At 30.1% G+C, this 25,838-nt stretch overlaps 1 protein-coding gene across 12 annotated transcripts in view; it reads right to left on the bottom strand.

The window, feature by feature from the left end:
- The window catches only part of LOC118198227 (nuclear factor 1 X-type-like), a 196,741-nt gene that overhangs the window by 51,042 nt on the left and 119,861 nt on the right, over positions 1-25,838 (bottom strand). For all 12 annotated transcript variants that reach the window (XM_085820130.1, XM_085820131.1, XM_085820132.1 and 9 more), the window contains 4 exons: positions 21,104-21,259; positions 9,941-10,132; positions 8,500-8,683; positions 5,102-5,158 (listed from right to left, as the gene is read on the bottom strand). In XM_085820130.1, the coding sequence (XP_085676256.1) occupies positions 5,102-5,158; positions 8,500-8,683; positions 9,941-10,132; positions 21,104-21,259 (589 nt within the window). The remainder of the gene's footprint in view (positions 1-5,101; positions 5,159-8,499; positions 8,684-9,940; positions 10,133-21,103; positions 21,260-25,838) is intronic.

Below are 25,838 nucleotides of genomic sequence, written 5' to 3'. Positions count from 1 at the left end.
CCCGACTGCTACAGCAAAGCCAAATGGACTTATTATGTTACGATATTCCAAACATTTTCCAAATATACACTATCAATTATGTATAGAAATGTTACATAATTTTAAGATAAAATAATTTTGCTGATAACAATGCAAGTAACTAGAAATATGACATTTTTGCATGTTACGTAAAATATTATTCTCAGCTACTCAGGTTATAAATCATATTGCTGAAGGTTTATTTGCTTGCATATTAAACTTGCCACTTCAGATTATGATTTTTTATATACAAACTATAAGAAAGAAAATTCATATTTTTCAGAGCCAATTACAGATGAAAATATGATTAACGTACTTCAACCTAGAAAACTGCACACATTAATATTACTAGTATTTTGATATAACAAGTACATTGGTGGGAAAAATTAAAGGAACAACCACAAAAAGCTTCTTCATGTTAATTCTATTATATGAAGGCTAATGAAAGGTGGCTGGTATGTAGCTCAAGGTAAACATTATCACAAGTCCAAAGGGATTCCATTTATCTTTTCTACACAGAAAAAAGGAAATTTTTTGCACCCAGAAAAATTCAAATCTTGGCACATGTGAAAAGCAGTATAAGGAGCTTCAGATTCTAATTTCAAGGATTGCATCAACTGGATAAAAATTTCACATATGGAATGTGCAAAAATGCCACTGAGAAGAGATCTGTTGGGATTATAATAAATGGCATGAGAATGGGAAGAAGGAAGCAAGATTGGTACTGACCCAGGTCTGCAAAGATCTATAAGTAGTAAAAAATACAGTCAAAAGTCTTTAATCCGGACTCGTTGGGACTTCGGCGATTCCGGATTATAGGTTTTTCCAGATTATAGATCATCAGTTTAAATCTGGTAAAATGGCATGCAGAAATTATAAAATTAAAAATATGAAACTGTAATTTATGAAATAAAGAGCAATTATGATCTAAAGGGTATCAAAATTTACAAAAAAAAAAAAAAAAAAAAAAAAAAAAAAAGCTTAATACTTTTTTGTTTGCTTTATTAAACATTTCTTTCAACACACGCATGCGTATAGCATACATTACACATAGTTGAAATTAGAAATTTGCAACCAGAAAACTATTTGATGTGTATTCGTGATATTTATAATGACGAGGAATTTGATTTAAATCATATCAAAGACGGAGTTTATTGAGATGAAATACTACATTTAGTATGGAATAATAAGCCAAATAAAATAAAAACATCTGCCCTGAAGATAAGGATAGTGCTGACAGATCAACTTCCAGTTCATAGTGCGCTGCGACATCCCCCTCCCCGCAGAGCAGCGTGAAATTGATAAACAGATTTCGGAATGGTTAGAGAAACAAAGGCAGCCTTTGTTTCTCTAACCATTCTGAATCCATTTTTTTGCAGCAATTCCACTTTTTGTTTGATGGACATTGAAACATGCTTTTGCTTTGTAGATCCTTTGGCAGCTCAAGAATCGGAAATTCTTTTTGACATAATCAATAAAGTTCAAGCTTACTTTTATAAAATTGCTCTAACAGTCTACAAAAAATAATAAGCTGGATCTATTTAGAAGATTAAGGAACAACGCAATCTGAAACATTAACTGAAATATATAATTAGATAATTTTAGCTTAGCTTATACCATACGTTATACATTAAACGCGCATGCGTAAATGCATATGCGCATGCATAAAGATATTATGCGCATGCGTATACACATTATGTGTTCACACATGCGCAGAAAGTTTGTAGCTTTGAGGTCCAGATTATAGATCATTCCGGATTATGGATGTCCGGATTAAAGACTTTTGACTGTATCATACACGGAATGCTGACAACCAAGGTCTAGGTCAAGGTTGAAAACATATCATAACAGGCTCTCAGGACTACTATTTGGCAATAATTGCTAAAAGAAATAGGCAAATGATGTCAGTTTAGATTGCAAAGGAGTTTGCTGCAGCTACAGGAATTCAACTATCCAGACATATCATGACAGACATACTGTATGCTTCCATGCAGCCCTCTTTTATCCAACTAACCTGGCTGCAAAATATTCCCATTTGCAGAGATCAGAAATCATTGCAGCTGGAGTACTACGAACTGTAGCCAAGTTCACTATACTGATGATTCTCGTGTTTGTGAGGAGAGCAATTTCAGACATGCTGCAATCTGGAGAGAGCAGAACAAATGCAAGAAGCTTAAACACATTCAATGAGACATCCATACAAAGGTTATGAATCATGGTATGGGCAAGTATAATTTTGAACTACAGCATTAACTTATATATTTTTATTAGTGCAACTATGAATGCTAAAATATAAGGTTCTTGATACTTATGTCAAATTGTTTAGGGGTGTAAGTGATAAAAGTTTCCTCTAATTGACGATAACGCTCATCCCCATCATGTTGCACTAGTGATTATCTTGACGGCAAAATAATCCAGCAGATGGACATGTGTTCTACGGATTTAGATTAGACAGAACATGTTTGGGATGCATTAAGATGCTGATACTGCAGCCCCCCCCCCACATAAAGCTCACTCTCCAGAAATTTAGGGCACTACTCATCGAGAATACACTTTATTACTGCAGGAACTCTTGGGTTACCTAATACACAGCATGGAAAATTACTAATCTGAAACTGACAAAGCTTGTGTTTCAGTTAAAAGCAAGCACAAATTTTTAATTTTTAAATTTTTTTCTATGCATCGGATCATCCAGATGGTTCTGTTACTCAATAAAGAAAAATAAAAATGAAGCAGTACAAAAACATAAGAAAATTTCACGGAATCACATAAGCATAATTTTGTTCTGTGACTTTTCCCCAGCTCTCTAGCAGCTTGAAAATTCCTTTATTAAAAATGTCATTGTGTTATTCGTAAAAAAATCATCAAGATGCTGTTTTTGATAATGTCCAAAGAAATTACCTCTAGGCCACCCAGAGAATTTTAAAACTTATCTGAAGAGATGAAAATCAAAGTGGGCAAGATCTATTGAATATGGGTGGGGTGGGGAACCAAACCATACTTAATTAATCTTTATAAGATATTCACTGAAATAAGGACTGAGCATTGTCACGACGGAAGACAAAAAACCCCCAAAATTGATCAGTTTTGGGAGCTTTGCTTCATTTCTGCTTTTAAAACTGCTACTTGGGAAGAGTATTTTTCTGAATTCATTGTCTAATTTAGTGACAAAAATTCATAATATACATTTCTTTTGTAGTTCTACCACTACATAAATCCTTATTTTTTTGGAATGAAGCCCTCCATCTTGATGGTAATAAAACAGGTTCTTTTGCCTTATCCCCTAGTCTTTTCTTTATAATATCACTGTATACCATCCACCTCTCATTTCCAGTAATGAGTGGTTTTAAAAAGAAGCTTTTTTATTTCTTTTCAGCAAAGAATCATATGTTGAAACTTGAACAAGCATGTTCTGTTCTGTTAAGGTATGGAGTATCCATACATTGTACCAGCTTGTGTACCCAACATTGTTTTTTAAATAATCATGTATTCTACTTTTCAGAATATTTAGTGTGTCCAATAATTCCTGAACTGCATTATGTGGATTTTTAGCAACAGCTTCTTTTAATAGGTTCTTGTTTACAGAGAATAGTCATTCAGAGCAGGTACCATTTTTAGGAAATTTCTGTGCTTAAATTTCTAAAACCACCTACAAACTATGCCATCAGAAACATAACTTTGTCCATACAATACAAATTTTCTGAGCAGTCAGATTAGCATTTTTTCATGAAAATGTTCTTTTGTTTGAAAAAAACAAATAACTTTTTGGATGACTCAATATTTCTAATATTATATAAGTTGCAACACCACCTTCTCACTCCTCCACCTTATATCACATTTCCTATGTTCTTATTTAAATTTAATTTTCATAGCAATTGGCAATTTTGCATTTTGAACATATGTCAAGCATGAAAAAATAGATACTGTGCAAGTTCCATGCTCTTAGCTAAAAAAATCATTCAAGTTACGTGAAATTTTATGATTGTTCCTTTAGTTTTCCGGCCAGTGTATAACTTGAAATTTACATTGATTCTGATGATGTTAAGCTTGTCTTACATATTTTCACATTTGTAATGATTTTTAATTTTTATAAGTGATTACTTACTACATATTTTAAAACAGTGGTTCTCAAAAATGATTTAGGGAAATCCAGATAGTCAAAAGATAATAAAAGAGATTTGATGCTTTTGTTGTTGCTTTACTAGGCAGACAAATATATTTATCTACAATGCTTAATTTATTATTCATAAATATAAATATCTATTTCTTATTATATTATTATTACATTATTACCATCCAGAACTTCTAACTCTTTCCCATTTCTTTTTCAGAGCAATTATATGGATGCCAGTTGCAATAAATTACAACAATGTGGTTTGCAATATTAAAGCACTTGAAAGACACAGGTTTGAAATATAAACTGTCCTATTTTATCCTTCATAAAATAAAATTACAGATGCAGTTACTTAGGTTTGATTCTTGATTCATTTTAATATTTTGACACTGTATTTCTTTCATAATGTTTACAACTAAATGGAAACATTTTAAATTCTTTATGCAAAAGACATGCCATTAATCACAATGAATTCCATAAGATACTTTAAAAATGCTTTTCTTCGAGAAATCATTTGAAAACAACAAATTTTTAGCTGTTAAAACCAATAACAGTTTTTAATAACATAATACAGAAACAAGTGGTGACAGTGAATAAAATGCTGAAAGAACTTTTCTAATGTTTTGCCAGCTGGTTAGTGTGACACCAAAACTGAGTCAGATCCATTTGGAATGTTGTCAATGGGAAAAGCCCCTGAACATCACAAAATATTTTGTTAGTATGCCAGGCCAGTATAAGAGGCCAAAAAACTCTCTCTTCTAAAGTAAATTGTGCCAAGAAAAAAAATTTGCGAAAGTAAATATACATAGATTTGATAATTTTAAAAGCATTTGCACAGGACACATGCCTCTTACTAATGAAACATCATATTATATATTAGCTGCAAAGTATACATTGTATACTTCTAAAAGTGCTCAAGAAACAAGTTCTTTTAAAATTTGATGTGAAAATGAAATTTAGCCAGCTCACCTCTTTCATCTTCTTTGCTGTTATCACATAAACCATCTCTAATACCACTTAAAGATTCTGAAACAGAGAAGATATTTCAAAAATATGAAAAGTGTAGAAAATAAATTAATTAATATTTATATATGAGAATGTTCAGTAAATAGAGCACTCTATTTACTAAATGGAATTCTCTATATTTTTTCATATAATGTTTTATATATTAAAAAAGAAAGAAAGTTCACATTATTCTAAATGTTTTACTCCTACAACATATTCTCCTATATGCAATGTTATTAAAATGCCATAAAGCTGTTACATGAACAATAGGATTATATTAACAAATTAAAAATAAAGTGTTTTTTTAAACCTTAAAATACACCTCTTTAACCTAACTTATAAATTAAATACTTGAAATGCAATTTAACTTTATAAAAAACAAAATAACTCTGCATATTAAAAAGCTGATTTTTTTAAACCTTTATTCATATTAAAACGAAACCACAAAAAAGAAAAATGGCAAATCATAAATTCTACTTTAAGAAATCACAATGTTAAAGTCAAAGATGTTTCCTTGAGGAAAAAAACATACTCAGAAATTGCAATGTTTAACCTCTACTTTATGTACATGAAAAGTAAGGGAAGAAGTTATTTTTAGCAACTGTGGCAAATTGGATACTCTCCATCTCTTGTAATCTAAAATAGACACAACACCATGTGAGCAAAGTAGGGGGAAAAAGAGAGGAGTGGGGGTGAGAATACCTTTTCCTAATGAAAAGCAGTTACAAATAATTTAGGAGAAAAGATTGAACATATCTAATTTAAAAAAGAAAAAAAAAAAACTTTTAAATCCAGTGACATTCATAATGCAAAATATTGAAAAATAACACTGATAACAGACAGACAAAAAATATTTATTCTAGATCACACATAATTAATTCAGCTGTTACATGGATTTTATTTACATAAACTTTAATATGGTTTATTAAATTCTAAAAATTTAAAACTTCATTTTGTTTATCAAAACTTAACTTAATCTGTATTTAGAAAAATAAATTTAATCTGATAATGAATGAGAAAATATATAAAATGTTTCATTATAATCAGGAATGAGTTATGAAAATTTAAAACAAAACATCAAGTACACAAACAAAACATTAAATACTTGACTTTTTACAAAAACTGAAAATACAAATAATTACACATTGAAAAACAAATTTTAAATTAAAAAATCACATAAAATAAAAAATAAATTTAATTATGCCAAACAATTTATGTCTGAAATTATCCCATATTCTTCTTTCACGTTAGTTGATTTTCTATTAGATTCTAAGGCATTTCATTTCTACATAAAATTTAGAATTAAATTCTGTTAATGGTTTCCCATTTAAAGGAACAGTTATTAAATCTAAAATATGTTTTACAGTCAAAGAATCTTCTTGCGGAAATACTGATCATCAAGGTGAAAGCTTGTTCAGTTTAAGTGCAACTAGCTGATAACAACAGTCTCCATAATGACTATAGGTTCTTTTATACTTTTAGAAAATTAGTACACAGCTTTTCTGTTAAAGCCATTTTACATTTTCAGTCCAAAGGGGCTTTGTCCCTGAGGAACTACTGTTTCCATTTTCGCATTTTGCAATAAAAAGGCTAAATCACTTTTCAAACTGTTGCCACCAAATATTATATTTGAAGAAATTAAACAATGAAGAATCTGCATAAATGTATGTATGTTTCTTGCATTGTGATAAAACAATGGTACCTAGAGCCATCAAATTTTGAATGACATAATCCTACTGAGAATATTGGGCATCTGAAAGTCCAAATTTGGAATTTGTTTCAATATCAATTTCATATTTTGTAAAACTTTAACGAATTTCTAATTAACAAACTCAAGGATTTCAAAGCAAGTAATGGCAACATCTACAGAAAAAACATTTTTATCTCCAGGGCGCTAGACTGTGTATCAGAAATTCTAAAGATATGCTCAATTTAAAATAGTGATATTGCTCTTGAATTGAATTTTATGGTTTATGAAGAACATGATATTTAATTAATTATTGTTACCTAATTAATTAAATATCATTGATAACATGATATTTTTTTTAAATTTAACTGACATGAAATTTAAACTGTTCTTTATCTCTTTCTGCCATGGGCATATTAGTTCTTCATTGTTCCATATCTCTGCATAACAAACATTAAAAATTGCTTTTAATTCTTCCTCAATGAACTCTCCATCATTTTAATTTTTTATTTTTATAATTACTTTGATAAAGATATCATGAAGTAGTTCGGTAATTTTCCTTAGTAATATGAAATTTATTAATCATTAATTCTTCAAATTGATTTTTAACACAGAATTAATTAATTTATTTAAAGCAAATAAAAATATGAAATTCGTTGGAAATTTAAGATAAATTAAATGAAGGACTCATGGGGGTCCTTATAATTCATCACTGGTTACATCATGGCAATGTTTCTTTGATAAACCCTACTGTATTTAAAATGGAGTAATAACAGATAAAATCTAATGAACAAGAATACAAAATAATTATACTTCTCAGCAAATTCTATATTCTTTAAAATAGCCGCAGATTATTTTCTTTACAAAAATAATCGATTTTACATACTATATTCATTTATCTACAAAATTAACCTTCATCTGGAAGTATGATGCAATTTGGCAATTACTGACAATATTTAGACCTTATTTACAACAAATCAGTAATGAAGCAAGCTTTCATATTCTATTGATTATTGCCTTTATTATCACCAAATAAATATTTCATCAAAAGTCACCAAATTTTTATTCAAAAGAGCAGATTAACTATATGACGATTCAGACTTCATGTTTCTGAAAACAACTATTACTTTACTGGGTTTCTAAGTCTGGAATCCATTTTTTATTTTTATGTGTATAGTATACAGTTTTTCTTTTTCATGGTATAATTAAGTTAAAAATTAAAACTGATCTATTGCATTAAAGTGACCTTCTGTTTAGATGTACAACCAGATGATGAAATTGCTTCATTCATTTATTTGTAACAGTTATGGTATTTTCATAATTGCTGCTCCCAGTCTTCCATCAAATTAATTAATTACTGTCATAGCGTACCACAAATAGTAACAACACACAAAGTGCACACAAATAATGCTATATACTGAAACACACTACATTTGATACCATGTTTATATTTTATGAAATATCTCAAATTTATCTTCAAATGATCAAACAGTAGATTACTGCTAAATTCATTAAATTACCCTCTTTACGTTCATCACTAAATTATCTTCACTGAAATAATAAAATAATCTTAAAAACGTAATAATATTATACATGGTGTATTTCAGAAATTTCACTAAATTATCCACATTTATATTAAAAATTAATTTTTTAGGGGAAGGGAAGAAATACTCACCATGGCTTAATATAAAATTGGCCAAATACAAGTCAAGTTCTCGGACGGAGACATTGATGTGGTATGGATTAACACAAAGATTAGGATGGAGGCACTCTGGTGACTTCTCTAAACGCTCTCCATCAGTGCTTTCTAGTGGAATTGCTTTGAACAATATCACCATAACAAGATCTAACCGCCAAACCTACAATATGAGATGAATTAGCAACCATAAACTACAAATTGTTACTTGGAAAGTGATTACAAGAATTACAATTAATTGAATTAATTACACAATTAAAGATAACAAGAACAAAACTTTATGAATTGTTTTAAAATTAATAGTGCTTAATGTTTACAGATATATTAGGTTGAAAGAAAAAGTTACGCTTCATAATTTAAAAATTGCAGCAGAAAAGTAATTCTTCAAATAAATAAATACTCAAAATAATTTTTCAGTCAAAAACATTCAAGTAATTTTAAAAGTTGTTATTTATGCATGCATTACTAGAATGCGTGATGAAGAAAAGTGAACTAAATTTTTTTGATTTCCTATTGATTCTTATTTTACATTTAGCTTTTTTCCCCTCAATTTCTAAAACTTAACAAAGAAGGGACAAAAAAATCCATTCTTATATTAAATTCTGGGCATAGCATGCATTTAAACTGATAAAGATCAGAAAGGAAAATTATTCTAAAATGGTAGATATTCAAAAAGTTTAATCAGGAAGTTTTAACTTCCTGATTCTCCTATTTTAACATCCAGATTTCCTAGCTTCTGCCATATTAAGAATTAAGCATATAAAAGTGATATTTTAGCAGAAATTAATTTTATGAATTTTCTTGGTTATTCCATAAAGATGCTATTAATGTAGAATTAAGTTGTAAATGTAGAATTAATTTTACAACACTCTTCATGTTTTCAAATTAAGTAAAATTTAATTTCAGACTAGTTTTATGTCCAATACATTTCAGGGGACCATTTTCAGGAATTCTTGAAAAAATTTAATACATAGCACAGATAATCAGTACAAAAATGGCATTTCTGTCAGGGATAACCACATACCATATTAATTTTTTCTATATGTCTTTAAAAGGCTGTAATATTAACTTTTCCTTACCCCACTTTATACCATATTTTCTAGTTATTGCAGAAATAGGCAGTTTTGAAGCTTGTATGTCAAACATCATAAAATAAAGATCTTGTGCAAGTTCCATGGTCTTAGTTACAAAACTATTCAAGTTATATGAGTTTTTAGAGTTCTTCCTTTGATTTTTCTTGGCTGTGTAATTCAGTGTAATTAAAGACATAAAACTGAGAAAAGTGCATTTAAAATTTTCAATTCAACATGCTTTTAAAGCAGATACTTTTTTTTATCAATTTATCATTGTCAGGTACTTTTGAGATAATCTGTTGTAACATTAAAAAATTTTGAATAAAATAATACATATGAATCACTACCTTGTCAGCTTGTCGAAGACAATCAATTCGTCTCATTTTACCCTTCTGATCAGGATTGCTCAGCACACAACTAACTCTTTTTTTCCCAGTGATTCCTAATACAAAATCTTCCCTGCACTCTTGTGTTATGTCTTTCCGTAACTTCCCAAGAAGTCGGGATGCCCATTTCTGTTTGACTTCTGTTCTTTCATTCTGTAATCAAGTATTAAATTAATTAAGTAAGTAAATCGAAATAATACAAATAATTTGAAGATAACTAAATATTACAAAATATAATTAACACACAATAACTGTAACTGCATAGAGTGCATCGGTAAACTTGAAAACATAAAATTATATATTAATAACTAAAACTAATCTTCTATTTTAACACTTTATACATATTTATTCTCAATTTAGTCCTTTAAAACATACTGTGCTTTTAAAATGATGAACATAAATGATTTCAGTTTTTGACTAAAATATCAACATTACACATAAGTTCCATAGCAACTGCTCATATGTAATGCTTACTTAAATATATTAATAATATTCAATATAATAAAATTTCTGTACAGTTATAAAACAGCCTAATTTTCAAAGTTAATAATCATACAAGGTTTGCATTAGATGTGTAAAGGGTTTTCAAGGCATACAGCAACAAAGATATTAAGATAACAAGTTATAAACTACAGGATTAAAGCTTGTTATCCAACATATGCAATAATTAAAAAAATATAATTTGATTATTGCATATGCTGGCTTAAATAATTTTTTTAATCAAATGCAATAATTTTTAAAAAAAATGATGAATTATATTTAGGTAACAAATGTTTCTAAATAAAAGTTGATATAAAATTGCACAGAAATATGTTTCCCCACTATTTTACAGACGTTTTTCACACATTTTTGTAACAATTTTGCAAAGTTTTATATATAAAAATATTTGAATTTTATTTTCTAATGTTTAGACTGATAGTCCTTTTGTTGAACTATCATATTACATCTTGATTTCCTAAATAAAAGTCCTTTTCTAACACACCAAGGTTAATTTTATTCCAGTCCTCCCTCAAAATCTTCCAGTCCATCCAATGTTTTGGGATGCTGCTTATAAAGAGCTTGTTTTAAAAGACCAAATACACAGTAATCCATAGAAGACACATCAAGGAACTTGGGTGGGATGCATTTAAAGAGAATAGTTTCAATTATGGTTTCATTTCTCATTTTTTTAAAAATAGAGCAGTAGATTTAGAGGTATGGCTTGGAGCCTTATCCTGATTAAACTTAACACAGTAAAGATTGTTTGGATTAAAAGATGAAATTGTTTTCTTTAAAAATAGGTGTTAAAACATATTTCTGATAGTAATCTGAACTAATTTTGACATTTTTTTTCTAATTTCCTTATTTTAAGTTTTCCATTACAAGAAAATCTAGTAATAGCCAAAAAACCTTTAGAAAAACTTTCCTTGTTTTCTTTGAATCAGCATATTAAGTCTTTTTCTTCTCTTTTTCAGTAATAAATTGATCTTTTTCTATTTCAAAACCAGATAGGTACATCCAAGTCTCATCAATTGTAACTATATATTTCCATTTTTCACCTGCCAAATAATTTTCATATAGCAATCTGCAACTTGTCTTATGCTGAGAAAAATATTTCAGCATTAGGCAATGAACATCACACTTTTTTTGTTTTGATTAGCTTTAAATCAGATTTTATAATTTTGTTCACAGTTCCTATGGAGATATTTAAACATTTTGCAATCGCTCTTTTGGGGGCTGGATATTCTTTTAAAACACGAGATGCGACTTACATTTAATAAGAGCTGTACCTACCTTTGGTGGGTATGCACTTTTTGCCCTTTTTTCCCGGTCAGATGTAAACTTTGACATTTCTTTCCTTTCATATTAATTATGTCACTTATTTTACATGTAGAAATATTAAAACCATGTTTTTTCACATTTTTTTTTAATAATTGAATAAGAGTACTTATCTTTGGACAGCACAAAATATAGCCTTCGATCCATTGTTTATTTTTCAGCGACTTTTTAAAGGAAAGAATATTTTTAATACTGCAGACGATAATTAAACCTTATTCTAATGTGACGCCAGTCATGTTTGTATTTTAAAATTAATATTTTAATTCATAGAAAAAATTAAAATCATTAAAAAAATGTGTGAAAATTCACTGTATTTGTGTATTAAATTCATTTGCTTTTCTGTGTTTTAGAATAATTAGATGATCATTTTGAAAAATAAAAATATATATGTTACTGAATGAATTTTTTTTTTCAGAAAATAATTACCTAGAAATAAAATAATACAACACATACACACAAAAAGAATTTGATTTCCACTTTCTGACTAAATCATAAATATAAACACATGATTTGAAAAGAGGTTCACAAGTTTGCTGTAGTATTACAGTCAAAAAAAGTCGTTAATTCGGACACCCGTAATCTGGACCTCAAAGGTACAAACTTTCTGCGCATGCGTTGCATTGACGCATGCGCGTAAGACCTTTAGGCTGTGAATATCCGTGTGCATTTACGCAAAAAACGTTTACGAATGCGCGTTTAATGTATAACGGACGGTATAAGCTAAGCTAAAATTATCTAATTCAGTTATTGTTGCAGATTGCGCTCTTCCTTAATCTTCAAATTGGTTTCGGCTTATTATTTTTTGCAGACTGTTAGAGCAATTTTATAAAAGTAAGCTTGAACTTTCGATTATGTCAAATAGAATTTCTGATATAGTATATTTACTACTATGTAAAGGATCTAAAAAGCGAAAGTGTGTTTCGAAGTCCATTAAACAAAAATTGGAATTGATACAAAAAATGGATAAAGGCATCTCCTTTGTTTATCTAAACTTTAACGTTTCTTTATCTAAACTTTGTTTATCTTTAACGTTGCGCGGCACGAAATGAATTGGAAGTTGATCTGTCAGCACTATCCTTATCTTCAGGGCAGATGTTTTTATTTTATTTGGCTTATAATTCCTTACTAAATGTAGTATTTCATCTCGATGTACTCCGTCTTTGATATGATTTAAATCAAATTCCTCATCATTATAATTCGCTTCCGATAGCGAAGAAAGTGACAGAGGTTATTAAAAACGAAAAAATTTCGATTGACAAATTAGTCAGTATTCTCGACACAGCAATTGACTTGAACAGCGGAACTTTGTAACTGAACAAGAAATTATGTCTGTTTATAGAATTAAAGAAAATGTATTATCACATAAAAAACGAAACAACTTACATTGAAAGAAATGTTTAATAAAGTAAACAAATAAATATTAAGCTTTTTTTTTTTTTTTTTTTGTAAATTTTGATATCCTTTAGATCATAACTGTTCTTTATTTCATAAATTACGGTTTCATATTTTTAATTTTATAATTTCTGCGTGCCATCTTACCAGATTTAAACTGATGATCTATAATCCAGAAAAATCGATAATCCGGAATCGCCTAAGTCCCGACGAGTCCGGATTAACGACTTTTGATTGTATTACCTTCATTCATCTCAAGGTCAAAAGAAGTAAATCTAACTGTTTTTTTTTTTTTTTTTTTGACTGACTGTCAAGTGAATCTAGCTGTTATTTGATTTCATTCATGAAACTAGCTGCATGACCTATTCTTTTGATTTTTTATGAAAGAAGACTCATTTTCTATTTCTCTGTGATTTATTCTTAAAAGGCAGTGCTTCTCTCAACTCTCTTGCATAAAAAACTAACTGGTTTTACAGAACATCTTGTGATTGGGAGGAGGAAATGGGGGACCAAACTGTAAGATGTCTCTAGACATGCTAAGGGGATATTGCATGCATGATTAAATTGCAGAAGCACAGGCATATAATACAGAGTGAAAGGACAGATACTGGAATGGGGGCTAGAAAACTGTGTTTAAAGAGGATACTTAAGCTAGAGTGTAAGCTTCCATCTATGTATTACCACTAACATTAAATACATTATTACCACTGTGAGGTGCAGACAGGGAGGGTCATCAAAGAGTAGATAACGCATGACCAACAAAAATTAAAGGAACATCTGCATCTTAATATCACCCCTTGTCCTTTTAATTTCAACATACCCTGTTTCTTCCAAAAAGAATTTTGAAGTTGGCAATGAAGCCAGTCTTATTTTCAAAAACGTAAAATCTATCAAAAATGTTAAAAAACAAAGAGAGAGAATGAAGCACAGAACTTTTTAGATTTACAATACGCACTTTTTTTTAAAATTTATTTAACTTATGGAAACTGAACAGACTAAGTTCAGAAAAGGTAAAGGTTCATGGTAAATATGTTTAATTAAATAATGTTTATCAAATAGTTTGCTCTTAGTTTTCAGTGATGGAGGGGGACTTTTATATATTATTCTAGTATCAAAATGCAACAGAAATCATAATGATATATTTAAGCTTTCTATAATAAGGTAAAGTGTTCTACACATATTTGCCTTATAAACTGTACTACAAGCAAACAAATCTCTTATTGCTTGGCCCAAAGCTTTCAAACTTAAAATCCACTCAGAAAATTAAACTAACTCTAAAAACCTTTGTTTAACAGTACTATGGGAACTCTGAAGCTATACTATCAGCAAAGGAGAATAGAAATACAAATCAAACTCTCAGTTACTATGAATAAAGCAACAACAGCTTCATTTTGTATAGGTAAGTGGTGGATGAAAAGTATCTGTATGCTATTACTTAATCTTGTATATGAAGAGAATGTATATGTCACAAAAAAGATATCTACTGAACATAACTGAGCTTTTGGTACAGATGCCAGTGGAACACCTGAATAATCTTCATTTCTTAAGTGGCTCTGTTAATCAGTATTTAGTGCGTTGGCAAAGGGAAACAGCAACATCATGTTTTTCAATGAGATAGTGCATCAATGCATAGATCAAACAAACAGCTGGGTGAAATTTTCTTAAATTGCTAGATCAGATGTGCACATTCGATAATGTACTCAGCAATCTTGTGAAAGAAGAGGGGCCGAAACACAGATACTCCAACACCAAGGAATTAAACACAACTTCATGCACCATTTAAAAAATCAGATCCCAATGTCTCTGATAAGCAAGTGAAGATGCAGATATACCATAATCTACATAAACATATTAATTTTCCTTTTACATTGAAAAGTTACTTTACATTGAAAGTCAGAGTAAAGGGACCTTCTAGATATCCTGAAAAGAGTACAAAGTAGGATTGGAGTATAATATGATAAAAAGTCAACAGAGAGAAGAAAAATCAAATTTTCTCTACTTATTCTAATGATATTGTTGTACACCTTCATCCCAGTCCACCAAAAGAATGAAGATATTTCACTTAAAAAATCATTTAAAAAAGCTGACTTTTGCCAGAATAAACCCACCAAATCCCTTCCATAAAAATGCTTTCATTCAGAACAGTATTGGCAATTACTTTCAGATAATATAAACTACATTTTAATAAATCACCATAAAATAGCATTAACTCTTACATGCAGTTTTTATGCAGGAGCTTCTCACAATGCTGAAAATTATTTTAAAGATACATCACAAAGAATGTACAAGAGAAATACCAATCGGAAGTCTGATTCAGAATCATTGCCATTTTTTGAAAATTCTTTTTGAAACTTACAGTAATTTTTATAACTCTAATAAAATTCAAAATACCATATTTACTCATTAATTTTATCGTTTGAAAACGAAAAGGGGAAAATATGCAGAGCATACTGTTTCTAAATAGACTGCTTAAAATCAGTGAACTCAAACTCAAATTGCATGCAGATCAAATGCATGATCTGATAACAACTGACAAAGTCATAATTTTTATTTAACAAAATGAAAAATAAAAAATATTATAACTAAATTTTAAATTTCACTAACTAAATTTTTATTAAAATATATAAAAAAATAATAAAAAAGGAAAAAAATTCAAATTTATACTGTGTTTCAAAAAAAAAAAAAAAAAAATTATGTGCCCAGAAAAAAATTGAGCCACTACTAGGAAACACGGCATGCAAATGTGCTTTACCATTTCTTTTTGTGGAGTGATACGATGCGCGTTTGAAATGTGCATCTGGTAGAATGTAAAAGGGCAGAAGCAAAAAGTGGAAAACATTTAACAACTGCTCTGATGGCTTCGATACACAACATTGTAACAAAAGATGCTTTTAAGACATACTCAATGCCATTACAAACAGTTATCAGACTTAGGGGTCAAATCATAGGCCTAAAAGAGACCAGTTGGTCAAATAGGCAGATGAGCCATAACCAGCCACCATAGTGATACTGGATGTCCCAGGACACCAATGCATGAAATGATCATGCAATTAGAAGAGTTGCCATGTCTGCACCAGCAGTTATACTATCATTGATTCAATGCCATTTGCCAGCTTACAGGTATCCCAGGATATCCGGCTCAGATCTTGATGTCCATTAAGATGCTTGCCATTGACACTCCATCATAAGCAGTGTTGTCTTGCAGGGTGCAGCTCTTGCTCAAGCTGGACAGCGCCCAATTGAAAAAAAAAAATATGACTTACAGTGATAAATAATGCTTTTCTCTTAATATTGATTACCACTACATATGTACCTGAAGGCAGAGAAGTGAGCAATCCAATGTACTCGAGCAGCACACAGCCAAAACACTGGGTATGACAGTCTGGGAACAATTAGCTAGGACAGTTATTCACCATTAGCCCTGCTGTAAGGTATTCTGACTGCTCACAGGTACATTGATGATATTTCACAGCCAGTCATACTGCCTATGCTAGCAGGTTGTACTGGTTCTGTTTTCCAGCAGGACAATGCTCGGCTACATATAGCATAACTTTCTCAACACTCTGACATTTTAATATCCTTGACCGGCCTGTCAAATCTCCAGATCTGTTATCTATCAAACATGTTTGGGACAATTCTGGCAAAATCAGCCGCATACAAATACGCCTCAACTTGCTGAACAATTGCTTTTCTTAAATAGAATGCTTTCTTTTTCACCCGCTTTATGATTATTTGTTAATCTACTTGAACACTATATACTGCCAAGTTTTGTAGTTGTGGCTCAATTCTTTATAAGTGTATGTACTTTTTTTGCAATGAGTGTAGTACAAAGTCCAAAATCCGGACTTGTTGGGACTTCCGTGAATCCGGATTTGAGATTTTTTCCAGATATTTGATCATCAATTTAAATCTAGTAAGATGGCATGTAGAAATTATAAAATTAAAAATATGAAACCATGATTTATGAAATAATGAAGTATTTATGATCTAAAGGGTATCAAAATTTACCAAAAAAAAAAGCTTAATGTTTATTTGTTTACCTTATTAAACATTTCTTTCAATTAAGTTGTTTAGGTTGCTTCGTTTTTTTGTGATAATAGTTTCTCTTTAATTCTGTAGACAGACATAATTTCTTGTTCAGTTACATTGTTGAAGTCTTGTAACTGCTGTTTCGAGAATTCCGACTAACTTGTCAATCGAAATTTTCTCATTTTCAGTAACTTCACTGTCACTTTCTTCACTAACGGTAGAGGTATTTTATGGATCTAAAACCATACTACAAATTTCGCCATTCATTAATTGATTGATGATTAAGAAGCACTGCCATCACAATGAAAAACTTCTTTTATATCATCTTCATTTATTACCACTTCTCCACATTTCTTTACAAAATCCATTCATTGGAAAATTTCACCTTTGTTTTGTGATATCTGAATACCTTTAAAATTAGCAGCTATCATCATCAAATTTAGCTATCCTTCACTATACACATTTGGCTATGCATCATGAGCTTGACGACCAATGACAAGTTGTTCCATTAAATTTTATCTTGCTTCTATTGTGCAGAGACAATTAAGCCTGAATTGTATCAGTTTAGTTATTTATTATACTTATGTCTATTTCTTGCATATGCTTAAGGCTTATCAGAGTTCCGAATAAATAAATTCACACAGAGATTTAAGCCAGCACAAGTTGTCATACTTTGATAAACATGCAGTGATGAAAGGAAAAATATAATAAATAATGATTCGCCAGGTTGGCGTCAGATCAACGATGTATCTATGTGGAATGTTTCAGTTTGAGATATGTGTCAAGCAGATACGCAGCAACGGAGCCAACTTACTGATTGTACAAATTTATGCTAAAATGATTGTTTTTTCAATAACAAAGTATTTTATTTCGTGTTGAAGTGAAATTAATAATCAGGACTCTCCAGATCCTTTATTATGCATGGAGGGGGAATCAAACGTGCATGCGTAAAGTCTATGAGAAAAAATTTTGTTAGTGGTTTTGAGGTCCAGATTTTAGATCATTCCAGATAACGGATGTCCAGATTTCGGATTTTGTACTGTATTAATTTTCTATCTGAAATCTAAAGTTTGGTACTTGTATGAGATTTTTGTTGGTTACACTTTAAAATTCAAACATTTTGACAGCTAAACATTAATATTTCAGACTGATGTTTATTTCAAATAATTTTAGTGTTTTATTAATCATCAAATAACTTACCTTAATTTAAATTATAAATAAACAGGTTATGAAAATTTTCTAAACTTTCTAAAACTAAGCGACAATTACAAAACATGGCATACAAATGTGGTTTTCCAAGTTGTGCACATGATTAAACTTGCAACACCAATCAGTACTGTGCAGTGATACAACGAGCAAAAGGAACAAAATTACAGTTGCAAGAGAAACAAAAATTGAATTAAAAAATAATGAGAACCTAGTCTCTTTGTCTTATTTAATAATTTTTTCTTTAACACGTAAATTAAAATACATATGTTTCTGTGTAAATAATTACGAATTTTCATTCTAAATACAAAATTAATATAATAATAGACATATAACAATATAATGTCTGTGTATAGAACAAAATCACTAATTATCTTTACTATGGTTTGTAAATGTTCACTGGTCAATTGAGCTTTTTCCCTTGCTAAATTTCAACTGTGAATAAAAAAGGCCATTAAGATATAAATGTACAGACAAAGTGATTATTCTTAGTGCAACAATTCATAACTCAGCATACTTCTTTTTTAACAAGCACAAATAAAAGTTAATCAAATCTGTGTCTTCCAATCTTTGAATAAGTTTATATCACATTGTAAATTAATTAGTTAAATTTATAGATTTCCTGGTGCATTGTTCATCTTAGTTTTTAATGGCAATGAAAATAATGAAAATTTGGACTCCAAATAACTAAAATCTTGAAGTCTGCATTTGCAATAACTACATAACTGAAATGTATTTGTGGGCTGCATAAATTTGCTTCATGGCTTGCCAAAAATTGAGACTACTGGCTTTACACTCACAGATCATTAAAAAGCACGCATAAGAACACATAATATTATTATGCTCCCCCTGTATCAAAATGATCAGCCAATTATAAATTTGTACTGGATTAAGAAAACCAGAATGGGAAGAGTACTTTTGAATATGTTATCTTCCACTTTTATAAAACAGAATTTTGATATTATATGCCAAATTTATTTTCATTTTTTTTATACAGCTATGGCAAAGAAATGCAATTTTGCAGGAGCTACTGAGAAATTTTAAAAAAGAAAGACCTAAGCATGGTATTATAGCAGCTATTGGTAAAAAACATGATGCGCCGGCTGCAGCCGTTCCCAGATACGGCAACACACCAAACACTGCTACAGTAGAGAACACACTGATGTTGTCACAAAAATAAAGGACATTGTAATTATTGATTTACATCAATGGACATGAAGAGATTTTGGAAAAAAATCAGAAAAGTCTCAATTTGCAAACATGCTTCATAATGAAATCTTTCTGATGCAGTGAGAGAGCCACTAGCAATGATGCAGGGTATAAAAAAACAAATGTATATTGAAGTATGTTTTAAATACCACAAAACCTGAATTGCAAGATAAGAACACATGAAAAAGTGTCTCAATCTTGAAACAGGAATTTATTACTTGTGTCAGAGAACCCATCAGTGTGGCTCATGAAGTTATACAGTACAAAGTCTCTAATCCGGATGTCCATTATCCAGAATGATCTATAATCTGGACCTCAAAGCCACAAACTTACGCATGTGCATAAAGCCAGTAAAGCATTTACCAATGCGCGCTTCCGACAGTGAAGAAAGTAACAGACAACGCTACTGAAAATGAAAAAAGTTTGATTGACAAGTTAGTCGGTATTCTCGACACAGCAATTACAGGACTTGAACAGTGGAACTGAACAAGAAATTATGTTTGTTTATAGAATTAAAGAGAAAGTATTAGCACAAAAAACGAAGCAACTTGAAAATTTACATTGATAGAAATGTTTACTAAAGTAAACAAATAAATATTAAGCTTTTTTTTTTTTTTAATTTTGATACCCTTTAGATCATGATTGCTCTTTATTTCATAAATTATGGTTTCATATTTTTAATTGCATTATTTCTGCATGCCATCATACCAGATTTAAATTGATGACCTATAATCCAGAAAAACCCCTAATCCAGAATCGCCGAAGTCCCGATGAGTTCGGATTACGGACTTTGTACTGTACATAATTTTAAAAATTAAATAACATGTAATATAGATAAAAAAGAAATAAATATGTATTATGCTTATATATTTGTATTGTATTTAATAAATTATACTTATGTCTTGATATTAGTGATAAAGCTGGGAAAACATAATTTTTTTAAAATTTTAAAGGGAATACTCATTTTGATACAAATAATTCATGCAAATAGGGCAATTATTTCAAGACAGCAGGAGTATTATATATTTCAGAGGACTTACGAATTTCAATAATATTCTTTTTATCTAACACAAAATAATTTTTACATTGTCACTATAAATCAGAAATTTTTAAATCACTTGCTGAAAAAGTTAATGGAAAAACACAAAGAAATTTGGTTTGGGTTATTTGTTTATGGCAAAGCACTTGGCAGCTATCTGCCTACGAGGAGGAATGGCTTTATGAAGGCCTTTCTACGGGAAACTGACTTTTATACATGTTACACATAGAGAAAATCATGAAAGCGCCCATAACAGCTAGCCCATTTTGCTGGGATTTGAACCACAGATCAAAATACCAGTGTTCAGCAACTTTATCACTTGGCTGCTGGAGGGCTTCAATATGGAAGGAAGAGAAATAAATATGTGAAGAAATACGGTATATATTAAACAACATGAATAAATACATATAAATATGATTAATTATAATTACCTGGAGTTCTTCTTTACATCTTCTCTCCTCCTCCAAGCTCATGCGTTTTTCATGTTTCTTGAAGTATTTCCTTTTAGCAGCTTGCAAATTGAACCATGTATATGAAAAGGCTTTGACATGAGGCAACAAAGCCTCAATGAATGGATGGAATTCATCCTGCATGGAAAAAAGTTTCATTTAATGATAAACACATTAAAAAAATAAAGATATATTTACGATAAGAATTTTTTTAAATTTAAAACTACACCTATCACTCACAAAAAAGGGGGGTATGACAAAACAAATGCACAACAGAACTCTGAATTTGATACAACAGAAGAATTTGATATATATTCAATGCATTCTGAAAATTAGGTTATTTTTATTTTGAAGCTGCAACACAGTGCAGATAAAAGCTCATTAAATGGGATGGAAACTGATATATTATGACCACATTTGTTTAGACTATTTTATGAAAAGGAACACATCTTATGGTTAAATAACTCATGAAGAGTAAGTCTTGTATATAGTACATAATTGCATATCCATTAAAACATAAACTATTACATATCTGGCAAAAATCATACATGAATCTACATATTATATAGCTTTTAAAGGATAACAAAATTTTCCATCAAAGTGGTGCCTAAACAAGGTCATACTGCAAGAAATATTATATGAATATTTATTAATGTAGTAATGCATGTAGTGCACATAAAAATTAATGTAGTAATAGGATACGATATGTATATTCATATTATACTTCTCTAATGGATTGCCTCTGCATAAACTTAGTAAGTTTACATTCATGTTCACAGTCGTTCTATTAGTATATTTTGCATTACTACATTAATTTCAATTTTAAATTCATTAAAAAGAGTCAAATTTCTTTTGCTTTATTTGATATTAGTATTTTTACTAGTGGATGTGCATTTATATTTTTGTTTAAAGAAATGACACTGCATTGAGGAGGAGTTCAGAATTTTCAGGTAAACTGTTATAATTAAACAATTTAGTATGGGTTCATCAGCTAATTCTGGATAACAGAAATGCAGTAGTTTTCAAAGGGAAAGGGAGTTCAATTGAGTCTGATGTACAATGCACAAAAAAAAAAGAAAGGGGGGGGACAATTCTATATCTCCTATTCTACTGAACCGATTAACAAAATTCAAATTGCGCTTTTCTTGTCTCGAAAACGTGACTCAGGATATATATTAGATTTATATATAGCATTGTTCTAATATAGGTATTTTGACACAAAATCGGACTTTTTCTGAAGGGACAAGCCATTTTTTTCCATATTTCGATTCTACGACTTAAATTATTCCTACATATAAAATTTTGTAAAATTAGGTGCGAAATTTACGGAGAAATTCATAAATTTATCTTGCCACATTTTTTTTTTCAGTTTGCATCAAGAATAACTTGGCAAACTTCTTAACTGATAGCACTCTAATTTCCTTTATTTATTATTTTTTTTTTTTCATTGTACACAAACGTGAAAAAAGTCCCGTTCATTACTTTCAAATAATTTTAACAAAGTGTGTAAACCACATTTGACATTATTATTGCTTGCAACAAATATGGCAAATTTTAAAATGCACCAATATGTAAATTCACATATTATCTTAGAAAATTTTGAATAAAAATTCTTCATTTTTTGCAGGTGTGCCTAGAAATATATCTATTTTAAGATGATGTTAAAAATTTTATAAGTTATAATAAAAAAAAAATTTCGAAAAGTTTATAAAAATATTTAAAAATAAGTCATAAAAAATGTGCAAATTATATTTGGATTATGCCTAAATTTCGAATTCTGGAAGAAGGAATCAAGTAAGTTTAATAAAAAAAAGAGGATATTAATAAATATATATCAAATTTAATTAACATAAGGGAGCTAAAATTTTGAGAGCTAATTTTTTAAAAACTACTTGTGCAATTTTTACAAAACTTGGCAATTTGACATAATTTGGGTCATAAAATCGAAACACGAAAAAGCATTGGTATGTTATTGATAACGTTATATCAGATTTGATTGCATTCTTCTTCTATGCATTTTTTGTGGTTTTAGTTTTCACATTTCTTTAATTTTTCTAACTTTCCATTAATTTTACATATTTATAAAGAATTTTGAAAAATACTGGTATTTAATTTCATTTCTTTCAGGGCTTTGTGGAATTAGTTCTAAATTTCTTACGTTTTGTCTATATATGTATGTCTATATATATATAAATGTTATATGATCTTAAATTCACTTAGTTCGAAAACAAGTTTTTCTAATACTTGCGCAATAGCTGCAAAGTAAGATAATAATAATTTATTTACTAAAGAAATATTGATTATATTACCTCCTAATATAAATTTAGTAGAAGTATCAAAAAAGAGTGAACCCGTATGTAGGAAGTTTAATTCCGAAAATTGTGTTTTAAAGTAACTTCAATGTAAATTATTAAAAATGTTTTATGGGGACTTGAATTAAATTATGAATAACACATTTCAAACTTTGAAAAAGAAATTAAATTAAAAGCAAGTAATTAAGACACAATAACACGCCGAATAAATACGAATTCAGAAGTCAAACAACAAAAATCAGCGTTATATTTACAAAATTTTCACAGGACCAGTTTCGATGGTTTTACTGAACCACCATCTTCAGCTGCAAAACCGCAAATGAACAAGATAGGAAATAATGATTAGATCAGATAAGAAAGCCTGGACAAGAATAAGCAAGTGGCGCCATCTGTTGGTGAAACCAGAACTAAAACATATCTTCTTTAAAAGCCGAAGGCAAATTTGGATTGGAATTAGGATCGTTAACTAGAACAGAAAGATTTTTATGAATGTGAAATGCCTCTAGAAAATTCAGTTCTCCAATGGAAGATGTTTTTTGAATAATTTTGGCAGCAGAAAAACTGAAAGTGTGGTTTTCGGACCAACAATGTTGAGCAACAGAAGACTTCTGTGTTTCCTTTTTTCTAACATATGCCTCATGTTCCTTGATGCGAAATTTTAATAGTCATTTTATTTATTTATTTACTCTTGCTGACGGTCTTCCATAGGGCTCCGGCACTTCTAATCTTAGAAATTAAGCCCTGGTATTACTCCTATTGCAATCTTAAAATCAGCAGGTTCCATGGGCAATTAATCTGATAAAACTTACAAAATAATATTTATGTATAATTTTTGCAGATCAAAATACACACACATATATATACAGTATATAATTTTTTTTTTTTTTCAAATGCCAGGATCTATTAAACATTTATTTATTTAATTAAGAATTTTCATAATAATAATATCTTATAATTCTAATTCTCATTTTGAAGTGAAATCCCACCATTTTAATAAAGATAACATAAATGATAAATGAGGCATGTAGTTCAATGTATGCTTCATGTTATCAAAATGCATTATCAGTAATTTGATCGGGGGCTGCTTTATATTGCATCCTTTTGAGAACTGACTCTTCCATTCTATTTGTTAATTGAATATTGAAAAAATTTATAATTTTAACTTAACGTAAACTTTAAAAAGGGGTGAGAGAATTTAATGCATAAAGAATGCATCTGAAGTAATTATGATTCAAGAACCATATATCACGGCCAATAAATGATGTGTAAACTTGAGATTTGAATGATGTTACAATTCCGGAGGAGTACATCGCCCATGATTACACTGCAGAGTAATTTTTTCGAGAATTGTCAACAGAAATTTTATTCAGAGGTGGAAGCACAAAAATGACTACAGTATATTATTACCAATATTGTAGTCACTTAAATTAACCAGAATCTCTAAATCAAAATAAGAGAAAGAAATGATAATAAGCTGCCATATGCGATCAGGAAAACGCACCCATCTAATATATTAACAATTTTTTCTTTTGTACCTTTTTAAAAAATTTTTTTCACTTAGTCAAATGAGACAAATGCAGTCCACAATGATAATCAGAACAGGAAACTGCATTTAAAAAAAAAAATCCCTTCAAGGGGACTGCTGAGAAATATATAAAGAAACAATGAAATGCTATGCGTCCACTGAAATTTTTACCAGCCAACAGTAAGCGATGAATGCACGCCGCTCTTCTTTTTTTATTAAGCTCCGGAAATGTCCGTTTCGCAATCTAGTAGTATACGTAACACAAAAACGCAACAGGTAACAAACCCCCGTGGCCTTCGGGTGGACCAAGGTGAAAAGATAGGCCCGGGCTAGACATCGGCTACTATTACAAAGAGCCGGAGTGGAAGTACCAGGAACTGCGGAGCGTGGAACGGGATCCCCAAGGTCGCCCGCTGAATCTCTCAAATGCGGAAGCTGCTGCCACAAGGCCAACTGGGTGAGAGTCACGTGACCCAAATTCGTTTTACCGAGAGGAGTAAGTCAGTCGGTTCTCTCCTCTGCACTGCCCTTTAATAATATCTCCACCTCTTTCCGTTTTCTCTGCGGAGAATGAATCGGCATTAGCCAAATGTTCGGTTGATCTCTCGTTTATAACATTTTTGACTGCAGGGAAACTATTTCTATCCCCCCTCCCAAATTTCAATGCCTTGACGCATCCTGAGGTAAAAACTTCATCTCCAAGTTGAAAAGCTGCTGCTGAACTTTTGCCAATGGGACGTAATTTCCAGAGAAATATTCTGTCATCAAGCAGTCAGTAAACTTAAGATAATGCTCGTGATTAATTCTTTTTTTAACAAATGAAAAGATGCTCTTCCACTTGTGAAAAAGATCTTGTTCAGAAAGAAGAAATTGTTGCCAA

This window comes from Stegodyphus dumicola, chromosome 7 (genome assembly GCF_044657685.1).
Source record: "Stegodyphus dumicola isolate Sdum_Otavi_A_Nest chromosome 7, ASM4465768v1".
Taxonomy (NCBI): domain Eukaryota; kingdom Metazoa; phylum Arthropoda; class Arachnida; order Araneae; family Eresidae; genus Stegodyphus; species Stegodyphus dumicola.
The sequence above is the reverse complement of the archived record's forward strand: the minus strand, read 5'-3'. Positions and strand labels throughout refer to the sequence as shown.